Genomic DNA, 14,019 nt, shown 5'->3' with positions numbered 1-14,019 from the left:
ACATGTAGTCAAAACTATAAGAAAAAGATAAATAAAATGTTCAAAACTTTTCATGATAAGATAATCAAAAATAGATAAAGAAATAAATTGTACAAAAGGCTCTGATCCAAAATCTTATTGGTACCTTTGGAACAAATAATGTAGTGAAAGGAAAAGAATAATATCCTTAAAAAGATTCTTTGGGAGCATAGAATGAAACCAAAAAGAATTATATTAAGGGAATCAGTGGCGCAGTGGTTAGCAGGTTGGACTACAATGCCAGTGGTCCGGGTTCAATTCACGTTCGCAGCTGATATCCCGAGTAGTGTTCAGTACTGGGTGAGCTCTTAAATTGGTACTGTTTCCAGCAGTATCAGTCTAGACTGGATGTCGGGGAGGTAAAAATGACACATGCCGTGGCCTCGGCTGGAAATAAGTTGTTCCGTCCATTCCAGGTGGGGACTTTCGTCGACTACCCAAGAAACTTTACTTTACTTTACTTTACTTTACTTTACTATAGCAGACTCGGTTTGATTGAGTCTGTTCATAAGAGGTAATGAAATGTGCAACACCTCACATGCCCCCTGATTTTGCAAGCTTTTCCCAGCAGTTTTAAATAATAGTCTTATCTGGTGTTTGGAATCTTACAATATCTTATGTGCAGAAAATACAGTTTCAAAAAAAATGTTGTTTTTTTTTTCAATTTCAACCTTCTCATTAGAAATCAAAGGGAATTTCTCCCTCCTTGACAAATTCAGCTTGACACCTGCCGTGGGCTCGGCTGGAAATAAGTTGTTCCATCCATTCCAGGTGGGGACATTCGTCGACTACCCAAGAACTTTACTTTACTATAGCAGACTCGGTTTGATTGAGTCTGTTCATAAGAGGTAATGAAATATGCAACACCTCTCATGCCCTCTAGCAGCGGCTTAAGCGGAACTCTATTACACATCTGTTGAATGGACTCCATGATCTCAAAGGACCAGAAAATATAACAAAACTGAATCTAAGTACCGGTAGACTTTTTACAGCCGCCACGCAGCACTTAAATATTGCTGCTGTGATAGTTATTAAATCTGTCTTTATTAATGAAATTACTAGAGATTTTTTTCTAAACATTTTAGTCTGCTATCGGTAAATCGGAATTATGAAGGGATCCACATTTAAGATGAGATCTGAATGCATTGAGAGACTATTTAACGTTTGATATTTGTCCTTGGTTTTAAATTAGAAATTGAAATGTAAAATGAAAATTTCCATTTAGTGAAAGTGACATAATTGTAGACGTTCGCCCCTCCAACCCCGACCCCCTCTATCATTTATTTTTGATAATGCTTATAAAAAGTATCTAGTTGCTAATCTGACAATAAGTTTATTATATTATATTTTTATTTTCAGTCAATAAATTTTCATTCTGTAAAATGCTAATTATTAATGTGATACTAAATATTAGAAAGTAATTTAGAATCAGTCGAAATAACGTGATTTCAAATTGGACAAGCAAAGACTTAAGGTATTAGGCCCATAATAGAGTACCTCCTTTTTGAAGAGTATTCAATTCCTACCATAAACCTACTTTGACTGCAATTCTCATGGGGGCGTAGGTTCAAGCCCCACTGGGACCAATTTTTCTCTCTTTATTTTCCTTTTTTTCTAGCAAGTTTTTACTTCTTTCAAGACTTGTTATTGATTTATTGTACAAAAGTTGAAAAAAAAAAAATCATTTGATAAGCGATTTCTTGCTGTTCAAAGCAAATTTACCTCTGAAACAGAATGGGTAGAGTTAGACATATTTAAAAATACCGAGTTACATGCGGTAAAAGTTCTCCATTTTGCCTTCATTCTTTAGATTACATATTGTGGAAGAAATGTAGGTAGGTTTTACTTCTGCCCCAAGGTTTTTTTAATGAAGTGAGCAAAATTCAAAACAGACCCACAGGATTCGACCTTAATTTTACGGTGTTGGGAGTTAGAATTCTGTCTCATTAAATCCGTTAACTTGAGGCACCCTAGAAAAATGATATTGACAGTTTTATTTTAAGTTTTATAATTGTTTACCAATAGTTTGATGTTTCTTTCATAGAAATAATGGTATAATGAATTCTCTGCAAACGCTATAGATAAAGGCCATCATTTTGAAATTTGTCTCTACTTGAGCTTGAGGAAATACCATAAATTACACAAAATTTATAAAAAACGGCACGGTAAAAGTTTTTAAAAATTTGCAACACAGTGCGAATCACGGTCAACTGTAAGAATATACAAAGCAAATGCCATTTTGTAAACATTACTATTAGCGGCCTAATACCTTAAATTATTCGATTAATCAAAGAGCTATAAAAAATAATATTTTATACTTCTTTGGATTAATTCATTTTTTATATATTTGAATGATTTCCCACAGATTTCAATTTGCAAATTCAAGTTCTATTCTGTATTGAACATCAGTCACTATAACCTCACTCTCATAAAATCCCCTGTAAATGTTCGTTTTTCCCCCAGTCCTAACATTAGGCAGCAAAAGAAGTTAACCGCGTTTTAACTACGAAAGGAAGTAACTTAACATAAATATAAGAAAAAAGACAGATTGGCAAATGCAAGGACTGTGGCCAGTCTATGCTTCATATTATATGTAAATTGTGTAATACCATACTTGAGTTTGGCATTTTTCCAGATGTTTGGAAAAAGGGGATAATTTTAATAAAATACAGGACATAAATGACGCTAAAAATTATTTATGTTTAACTATAATAAGTTGATTTTGCAAGCTTTTCACAGCAGTTTTAAATAATAGTCTTAACTAGTGTTTGGAATCATACAATATCTTATGTGAAGAAAATACAGTTTCAAAAAAATGTTGTTGTTTTTTTTTTAATTTCAAATTTCTTATTAGAAATCAAAGGGAATTTCTCCTTCCTTGACAAATTCTGCAGGGAGTGGGAGGTTTTGTCTGGTGTTGGATTTTGATCTACAGTCCTCAGTTAAAATAATTGACGAGTTTTAAACGAGAAAACAATAGACAGAACAAAACAAAGTAGAATTTAGAGAGAGGGTCCTGCGTATCACAGATACTTTCAAAGAGTTATCAGGCAGAGGCCATATTAAAAGGGTGATTAAACAGTACAAGAAGCTTTGATATTGGGAGTACAGGGATAAACTAAAATGAAGCGTTCATTTTTTCCCAATAACTCATTTTTTTGGCAAAACGAAATGGCACTTAATTTAATTAACAAAACACACACACACACCTTCGACCTAAAACTAATGGCTGTAGAAATTTGGAAAGACATACCTTACTCAATTAGAAATGCTACCACAGTAAATTCATTTAAATATTTACTTGAAAACTTTCTTTTAGTTAATACAGTATATAGATTCACTATGTTAACATGCGTTTATCATCATTTACAAGTCTGCTCTATGGAATGACTGTGCCATATTTTGTTTGTTTATTTGTATGTGTAAATAGTTTTGTGTTTGTTAGAGGGCCTCATTGGATTTATATGTTATGTAAGAAACTTAATGAGTTTTACCCTCTTTAGATAAAGAGTTTATTATTATTATTATTATTAAATGTTTGTTTTTCTCAGTTAAGATAAAAATAAAATTTTACCAGTGAAAATGAAAAAATATTTATAAAGAGATTTCTGTATCAATACCATGATCCACCGTGCAAATGCTAATCTAAAAATAGCCAGGCTTTCCCTGAGAGAAATGTAGCACAAAATAAACCTTAGTACTGAATGCTCACAGAAAATTCGTTAAATTAACAAACATGACATGTTAAACCTACAACTATGACAGTCACAAGATAAACAATACACAACTGATAAGCGCAGAAAATTCCAGTCATCTATTTTCCATGTATAGATCTACTGGTAACTTACTATAAATCATTCTCTATCTACGCAGGTATCTAGTATTGATAATATCATTGTATTTAAGTATAACTTATTGAAATCTTCTGCACAACCTCAATCAAACCGAGTCTGCAATTTTCACTGTTTGCCTTGTTCTCGGTGCTTCCGAGGGATCTTCTTTCCAGATTTTATTCATAAATAAATGACTGTCCATACCCAGTGGGTAAAATTACTAACGTATCTCCATCAATTATTTTTCTAACACATTCAACTTGGTTGGGTTTAAGCAAAGAGCTATAAAAATGTATTTTATACTTCTTTGGTTTAAGAAAACTGTATATGTGTGTTTCTTTCTTTATTAATGCAAGACAATGTATATTTGGTTTTTACGGAAAACTCTAATGTTTTTGTAAATTCCATCGCACAATGAAATAAATCTTGATATAGCAGCCGACACAAACAAATAATAAAAGAAAGCTCTGCGTGACGTTTACATCAATATATGATATATACACTCAGCCAATCAGCGATTGCTAACTTTTACTAATTTTATACATCGCGCGTCAAAGTAGCTCGTTAACATGTAGTATAAACGTGTGGCAGAGGCTAGCCTAATATAGTGTGTTTTTGCGTAATAGCTGTGTTTTTATATCTTTGGGTAATTTACTGCCGAGCATGCGCACATCCATTGTTTTGGAAAAATCCAACATGTCCGCCGACGAAGACACCGAGCTGAGAGATTTAGTCGCTCAAACTCTTGAAACTAATGGTGTTTTGGGAAAAATTCGGGTAAGAACATACCGTTTTAATATCTTTTTATTTTATTCATTGAAGAAGTAATTGCATATCATATATTCTTGCACAAAATGGCTAAACACTGTTTACATACTTGCTGTGACATGCTAATTTTGGTGGGTGGGGTGCTGCAGAGCTAAAATAAATTCACCCTCATGTCCGAGCAGAAATAAGAGTTACGACTGAGTTCTTATCCCAATCTACATTAGAATGAAATGAAACACTGTCTCTATGATGAGAAAACAATGTCATGTTGGGCCACTATCTCACTTAATTTGGTAGTCCAATCGAAACCAGCATGTGCACAGGATTTTTAATAAGTGGGTATTTATAGCAGAGCTATCGTCGCATTACGGTTAGACGAATGAAAAAGAAAATGAATATCGTGTATACTATCGAGTTGAAAATTCGTGGTACTTTTTGGAATTGGGTTTCTTCCAGTATCGTCGCACCACGTAATTTTACGCACACCTATTTCGACGCCATTTTTGTTTTGACCTCGTTCTCGATTAACTTGGGGTTTCCGATGACGTAAGTACTCGGTGTAATGACAGAAAACATCATGATTAATTTTACCGATAAAAAAGTTGGAAAGTTCAGGATTTGAAGAGATTTATCTAACTTACATTTACCCTATACATGATTTTAATGTTTCTACTAATGCAAATTTTCATCTATTTTAAAAACGTCCCTGTGGAAGCTTAGATTAAAGAAGTTACTGGAAATTTTGTTGTACGTCTGCAGCCGACTTTGGAGCTATCAAGGTCACATCACTGCCATGTGACATATGTAGTCGCACTATTTTATGCACTGTTTTGGAAGATGTACGCATTTTATATCAATGCGATCATTACTACACACTTCAATTTTTTTTCTTGTCACGTAGGCTGCGAACACTGGGTTCATCTAAAGTTTTGTATAAAACAAAATGTGCCAAATTCCTCTGTAAACACTGCAGTCCAGAAAAAATGAAAGAAAAAACATCAGACAGCGTGTATTAAAAAAGCAGAGTGATTATTTATTTTCTTAGCCCCTTATGTTCATGAATGTTTAAATGTTTTCAGATTTATTTATATCATTTGTCCTTAATATTGATTATCTTCTTGCATCTGCTTTTGTGTCAAGTTTTATTGCATCATCCATGACAGTTATGGTGTAGCACATTACTTACAGTGATTACACAAATATTTAAGCCAATCAAAAGCTTCGTAACAAGTATCATGTAAGATGCGTCGAAATAGGTGTGTTAGAAAAAGTATGGCCGACCACACTAGTTGTTGTTTACCTTTTGATTTCTGGCAGTCATTTGTGTAGAATAAGATGTTATTGGTATGATTCAATGCATAAAAGGTTAGTGCACATGCAACATCTAATAGAGTCACGTATGTTACTGAATGAAAAAGCGCGGCCATGTTGCTTGTTATGTGCGTCGAAACTGGTGAGTCTGGGATACACTATGCGCATAGTAATGTGAAACGATTTTCATCACGCTGCCGTAACTGAAATTTATTAAATTTACAGTCACAGTCCAAGCTTTTCAACTTTGAGGCAGTTATCATTTGTGATTGGTTTCTGTGATAATAATTTATGTAAAATTGTTGATGCAGTACATTTTATTATGAATAACAGAAATTATTCGAATACATTTTTCTCTTCATCTTGGTGCAGATGTAAATCTATACTGAGCTTTCTTTTGTTTAGAATATTTGTCGAGTTTTCACACGTCGAGATTTAATCTTAATGCAGTCTAAGACAGCACCTTCCGAGGTTTTTTTCCCGTCTGTAATAGGGGCCATTAATAGGCTCCTTCCCCTCTGAAAATTTCTTTTAAATCATGCAGTTTTCCCCAGAAATTGACCTTACATCAGTTTTTTATTCCCCATTGCCCAAATACCGAGCTATTTTTTCCCCAAATCACAGGCCTGGGCCCCTTCCCGTCCTGGAAAAAACCCTGTTCCCGTATGATTTAGACGTTCAATCAAACATTCCATAGTTACAGGCACATCAAAGGAGAGTTAATTTGCAAACGCGTTTAACAATATATGGCCAACTGAACGGATCAGTAAATTTTGGCTGATATTGAAGAAATAACAAATGAGCTGTTTTAATTGCAATTTTTTTGAAGAGCCCCCAGAAAGAAAATGTTTTTACTAATTGAACACATAGCGGATAGCCCAGAGTTGCGAACTTTTGCTTTTCATCTGGTTTTAATAATTCTACTAGCCCAATATCCATTGCTTTTGGATATGTGCAACAATTAACCAACATCGTGAACACAAGGCCGCTTGAATGATTAATTAAATTTTAAAAAAGAAAACAAGCAATCAAAACCAACTTCACCATATGAGCTGCATCATGAGAAAACCAACATAGTGCATTTGCGATCAGCATGGATCTAGACCAGCCTGCGCATTCGCGCAGACTGGTCAGGATCCATGCTGTTCACTTACGGTTTCTCTAATTGCAATAGGCTTTGAAAGCGAACAGCATGGATCCTGACCAGACTGGGTGGATGTGCAGACTGGTCTGGATCCATGCCAATGTATGTTGGTTTTCTCATGGCACGGCTCATATATCCCCATTGGTTCAGTTCTGCCCAGCAGAAGAATATGTAACAGTAACTACATATAATACAATGATTATAATAGTGATTAATTTTTACAGTAAATCATTGCATTTATATAATAATCTGACAGTGACTTAAACAATTACTCAGGCTTGTAAGCAAATTAATGAAAGTGTGGTATGGCACCGTACAGCGACCCTAGTGCCCGAAATTATGAATGTCACTTTACACTATATTAGTGTGTATTCAGGGTTTTTTTTTATTCTATAGCTGAGGCCGAATATCGGCCTCGTCCCCCAGCCGAGGATTTCCCCAACAGCCAAGGATTTCCCCTACCGCAGTCGAAATTCCCCTACGTCCGAAATTCCCCCCTCCAAAATCGTAAACAAAGCAATGGAGATTACTCCCAGCGATTTTCCCGACCGAATATCGGACCCGTTCACAATTGCAGACGGTCTTTCACAATTTTCAATGGATGTGAAAACCTTTAGAAATAGTAGAAAAATGTTAGAAGAGCGTTCAGTGGACCCGAGGTTCCGGTTTTGACCAGCGAAAATCGATAAAGACTCGTATCTGACCCGCACATAATATGCCGTGGGCGTCTGCTTGTTTCGCGGTAATACTCTTTGAGACGTAACGAGTTCGAAAGCTCTGCCCCTTGTCAATCAAAATCCCAGTGAACTTCATACTGTTTGTCGACACCAGCGTAAGTATGACAGTAGGCGGAGCGTCGTATGTTAATTAACTACTGACAAATGTCAGTCACGTCACGCGCCGACTGACACATGGTGTTCATCCGTATGTAATATAGATGATTGATAAACAATGCAGCGTCAGATTATCGTGTTTGTACCTCTTGTTAATTAGCGGTAACAGCTTATGCTGTATTGTGTAATATGTGTCGTTAATTTAAAGTAATTATTTTATGTGCTTGATTCGATTAAATAAGCCGGTCGGCCGTTACGCAGATTTATTATCTTTGCCGAGGTATTTTGCTAGAGCAAAATAAAATATAAATGTTTTAAGTAATCAGATATTATAAGTATGGAATAGTTCTGGTGAAAAGATGAAATTTTATCAAGAATTTTTAATGTTTGCTTTCGTTTTTTTCATATTTGTCACACGTTTTCGCGATCGTGATTTTCGGACTTTTTTATCCTTTCTTACAAGATTTTCTAGTACAATTGAAATAAAAGGCCAACAAAAGTATGCATTTAATAATAATATGATGACTCTTGCAAAAGCAACTCTTATTTTAAAGCATTTTTTTTGTGAATAAAAGCATGTGACCTTTAAATATTCAATGATTTGAGCATTTCAACTCTCCCCACCCACCTTCTTACAATGATAAGCGAACATTAGTGCAAGTCCATCTGTTGCTAAGTGACAGTGTGTATAGTTGCTAAAAGTTGCAAGAATATGTAATAAAAACATAGTTTTAAGTGTTTATCATGCATAATTGTAAATTCCCCCCTGAGTGAAAAAATCCCCCAAAACTGCTCGTGGCGCGCTATTTTCTTCCCCCAATGACAGGCTGGGGCCTCTTCCCCCAGTCGTAAAAAAAACCCTTGGTATTTCTGTTTATATTAAGCTTTTGATCGATTAAGTACAGTTATTGGTTAATTTGAAATACAATATTGCTGTGCAGGGCCCACACTGTTGTTTGCCACTTGAGCCAGTTGGTGAATTTGCGATATAAGTGGCTCATAAAAATCACAATTGGCAATTGAGACCTTTTTAGAATTTTGACTGGTTCAGATAAGTTGCCTTCAATTCGTGTTGCGAAAAATCGATACCGATACGCAGCCTGCGTTTTATGCATCTATGTGAAATAACGCGTGTAAACATCTTGACACATGGTTTGCAGTTTGCAATTAATTATCGGATAAATTCCTGGGTAAGTAATAAGCATTTACTAGTTTGTTTTGATTACTACTGATTAAATGATTTTAATCCCTTAATAAACGAATCGGCAAAACAATAAATTGTTTGATGATTTTTCAAACATAATTTTTTGTTAAAATTGACAATCGCCGTCCCTATATTAGAGGAATTAATTACACACGAGTCAAGTGTTTGTTTGTTCCAGTTTTTTTCTCTTTAGTCTGATAAAAAAATGCGTGAAAAATATGATTTCCATGTCCTGGACTATAAAACCGGCATGGAACTAGTCCAAATCGCCACTTGTCAAACTTTTGACTTCTTTTAGAGTTGAAGATTCTTGTCAAACACCACTTGAAAAAAAAAGCTAAATTTGCTTAAGAATCACCAGTTAGATATTTCAATGATTATTGGAAAGTAAAAAATCCTTGGCTTCAATTTGACAGTGAAGCAGGATTGATGTTCTAAGATCGTTGTACAAGAATTCAAAATTCAAACACATTCACAGCAGGAACTGCTATTTTCAAAAAAGATGCTGTTAATAAACATGCAAAATCTAAAGCAGGGGTTTTTTTTACGACTGGGGGAAGAGGCCCCAGCCTGTCATTGGGGGAAGAAAATAGCGCGCCACGAGCAGTTTTGGGGGATTTTTTCACTCCGGGGGGAATTTACAATTATGCATGATAAACACTTAAAACTATGTTTTTATTACATATTCTTGCAACTTTTAGCAACTATACACACTGTCACTTAGTAACAGATGGACTTGCACTAATGTTCGCTTATCATTGTAAGAAGGTGGGTGGGGAGAGTTGAAATGCTCAAATCATTGAATATTTAAAGGTCACATGCTTTTATTCACAAAAAAAATGCTTTAAAATAAGAGTTGCTTTTGCAAGAGTCATCATATTATTATTAAATGCATACTTTTGTTGGCCTTTTATTTCAATTGTACTAGAAAATCTTGTAAGAAAGGATAAAAAAGTCCGAAAATCACGATCGCGAAAACGTGTGACAAATATGAAAAAAACGAAAGCAAACATTAAAAATTCTTGATAAAATTTCATCTTTTCACCAGAACTATTCCATACTTATAATATCTGATTACTTAAAACATTTATATTTTATTTTGCTCTAGCAAAATACCTCGGCAAAGATAATAAATCTGCGTAACGGCCGACCGGCTTATTTAATCGAATCAAGCACATAAAATAATTACTTTAAATTAACGACACATATTACACAATACAGCATAAGCTGTTACCGCTAATTAACAAGAGGTACAAACACGATAATCTGACGCTGCATTGTTTATCAATCATCTATATTACATACGGATGAACACCATGTGTCAGTCGGCGCGTGACGTGACTGACATTTGTCAGTAGTTAATTAACATACGACGCTCCGCCTACTGTCATACTTACGCTGGTGTCGACAAACAGTATGAAGTTCACTGGGATTTTGATTGACAAAGGGCAGAGCTTTCGAACTCGTTACGTCTCAAGGGTATTACCGCGAAACAAGCAGACGCCCACGGCATATTATGTGCGGGTCAGATACGAGTCTTTATCGATTTTCGCTGGTCAAAACCGGAACCTCGGGTCCACTGAACGCTCTTCTAACATTTTTCTACTATTTCTAAAGGTTTTCACATCCATTGAAAATTGTGAAAGACCGTCTGCAATTGTGAACGGGTCCGATATTCGGTCGGGAAAATCGCTGGGAGTAATCTCCATTGCTTTGTTTACGATTTTGGAGGGGGGAATTTCGGACGTAGGGGAATTTCGACTGCGGTAGGGGAAATCCTTGGCTGTTGGGGAAATCCTCGGCTGGGGGACGAGGCCGATATTCGGCCTCAGCTATAGAATAAAAAAAACCCCTGTAAAGGTAATGATCTTCAATTATTTATGTCTTTATAAGTTGAGAGTGAATTTGAAAATGTAATCCAGTGTTGGTTCTACCCAGTTAACCAACACAAGATTTTAACTTAAGCTTAAAAGGTACGCATGATATTTACATTTAAAAAAGACCCAAACTATAGGTAGAATATCACCATTTAATAATGGAAACTACAAATTTTTTTCAACACCCTCCCTGCGACGGACAATGTAAAAGTGGCTCAAACTTTTTTCAGCCCAGTGTGGGTCCTGTACATACAAATAGAAAAATGTCACCCCAGCATCTTTAGCATAATATTCTGTGGTAGGGCTTGATATTAAGGGGAAATGCCACAGTTGCCTATAATGTATATAGGGCAAAAAATTTCCTACAGGCAGAATTTCTTTAAACTTTGTGTACTGACTGGGAAACAAGTTTAAAACAAAAATATGTATCAAAAATCATAGGTACCCAGGCTTGATCATGAATTATCTGCCCTTGAAAGTAGATTTTTTTTTCAGTATTTTCCGACATTCAATGGGAAGATAATTCATGACCAAAGCTGGGTTCCTATGGTTTGTTTTATTTCATACTTCTGTTTTTGATTTGATTCTGTCAGTAAAAAAAGCTTAAAGAAGAAATCTTTTCTGTAAGAAAATTTTTGCCCCATGTCACTATAGAGACTGTTGCAAATGTCCTGAACTATGAACATGACAAAATGATACTGCAAAGTCCTAGTCTTTCCAATGGACCGAATTTCTTTAAACTTTGTATACTGACTGCAAATGAATTCTGAAACAGAAATAAAATTAAAAATACACAGTTCTCTTGCCTTGATCTTGAATTATCTGCCCTTAAAAATTAGATTTTTTAGTATTTTCTGATATTCAAGGGCAGATAACTCAAGATCAAGCCTGGGTACCTATGTTTTTTAATACATATTTCCATTTTAAACTTGATTCTCAGTCAGTACACAAAGTTTAAAGAAATTCTGCCCATAGGAAAATTTTTGCCATACTGTATAAAAAATGAGTACACAGTAAATTAATCATTAAATCCTATTTTGCTTCAGATTGAAAACAAATGATGTCACACACTTGTAGCATACCAGAAACCAGTTATTGTGCATGTTTCCATTATCGGCATGGATGATAGAATTCTGTCCTGTTCTAATTTGTTATTGTTTATAGTTTTGTACATAACGATAATATATTTTCACCAAGAAGGCAAAACAAAAAATAAAATTACGACAGTTTAGTTTGCCAGCCAGTAAGTTCTGTATAGCATCTTATTTGATAGATATCATACACCTATTATATACCGGTAATGCAAATATTTTAAACAGATGTTTTAAATTCATAATGCAATCTCACACACACACATACAAGTATGAAATGCTGTGGAATTGATAGCACTTACAGTAGCTAGTTTCTAAATTGAGTGATAGAGAAATTATCATTAAGTAATTTATGACTGTTATTAACCCAAGTTTTTAGGGACATTGCCTCAATAGGAATGTATTCTGGCTGGCAAATTAATTAGGTCGTCGACACCTACTGAGACCTAGTATAGTATTAAAAACTGCATTATGATAAATTGTTGATAGTTCATCATGCTATGTGATTCCATTTAAAACTGGAGATAAAACATTGATAAAAAATACATAAATATTACTGAAATATTTTATCATTAACACTGATACAAAATTGATTCGTATGTTTACACTAGTGTTTTATTCTGTAGATCTGTAACAATTGATCTGGCCTTCAAGTTTTTTGGTATGTTGGGCTGTTAACATTCCATAGCATGTAACCACATATTTTATCTATCTGTTTTGACATAGAATTTATAATTACAGTAATTCTAACATTTTATGCAGAGTCATTGTTATTTTTTTGTGGTTCAAAAATATTTATGTTACACTACAAAGTTGTGCTAATTATAGTTTTTGTCTGAAAATGAATTACATTTACAAATGTTCCTTTCAATTTTGAGGCAAAGTCATTTCAATAATTGATTAATACAGACAGTTTTTACTGTGGCTATATAATAGTAATTGAAAAAATTGTATTTTCATTTTAGAACAGATTATTTAGTACGAAATAGCCAATTAAAAGTAATTTTTAAGGTATGAAAGAATGCTACAAATCTATTTATATCTTTAATATTACATTTTCTGGAACAGTTAATATTTCCCATATGTTTTATAACGACACAAAGCTTTCTACTTAAATTTTGTAATTAAAATGAATTGCAAATTTGAAACAAATAAATATTGTTTAAAGTAAAGACTTGAATACTGTGATATTGTTTAATTTTGAAATTTCAGAGGCTTTAAATTTCATGGTTTTGGCCATCATGGCTATTTGGTGGGGGCATGAACCCTTTTGCTTGATTATGCCCCCACACATTTATATGGGGGGCATATAGTGTTGCTGCTGTCCGTACGTAGTACTACATACATGTTTGTCCATGTGTCCTGAAATCTTGTTTGTCCAACTTCTCCCAGACTATTAGCCTGATTTGCTTCTAACTTTCACAGAAGAACAAACTAAATGTGCAAATGACCATTAAGGAAGGAATTTTTTATGTGACTATTTTTACTGCAGTTATGGCCCTTTGATAGTTTTGCTTTATAGAATATAGAGAAAAATCTTGTGTGTCGAACTCCTCCCATACTATTAGCCGGATTTACTTCAAACTTTCACAGATGAACGAGCTTGATGTGCAGATGACCATAAAGGTGGAATTTTTTCTGTGAATAATTTTACTGCAGTTATGGCCCATTGATTGTTTTTGCTATATAGAGTATGGCACAGTATGTTGGGGCATCCGTGTCCTGTGGACACAGTTCTAGTTAATATCTATCTAGCTATAAGTGTAGACAACAGATTAATAATTTGTTGACAATTGACTACTTGAATCTTGACCAGGCATGCAAAAAATAGATGAGGGATTTATATAAGGAGTATTTGTGTATTATAATCAGTAATCTGATTTTTGATCTCCAAAAATGGCCCAACTTTATTATACACTATTAGTATTACAAGACTCCCT

The 14,019-nt window shown here is 34.5% G+C and overlaps 1 protein-coding gene across 1 annotated transcript in view; it reads left to right on the top strand.

The window, feature by feature from the left end:
• The first annotated feature begins 4,534 nt into the window (after positions 1-4,534).
• LOC123552020 (centrosomal protein 43-like) overlaps positions 4,535-14,019 on the top strand; it is a 55,992-nt gene continuing 46,507 nt past the window's right edge. The window contains exon 1 of the mRNA XM_053542248.1: positions 4,535-4,628. Coding sequence (XP_053398223.1) covers positions 4,548-4,628 — 81 coding nt within the window. The 5' untranslated portion in view covers positions 4,535-4,547. The remainder of the gene's footprint in view (positions 4,629-14,019) is intronic.

Source organism: Mercenaria mercenaria, chromosome 4, assembly GCF_021730395.1.
Source record: "Mercenaria mercenaria strain notata chromosome 4, MADL_Memer_1, whole genome shotgun sequence".
In the NCBI taxonomy this organism is placed as follows: domain Eukaryota; kingdom Metazoa; phylum Mollusca; class Bivalvia; order Venerida; family Veneridae; genus Mercenaria; species Mercenaria mercenaria.
This window is presented reverse-complemented; position numbering and strand designations above follow the sequence as displayed.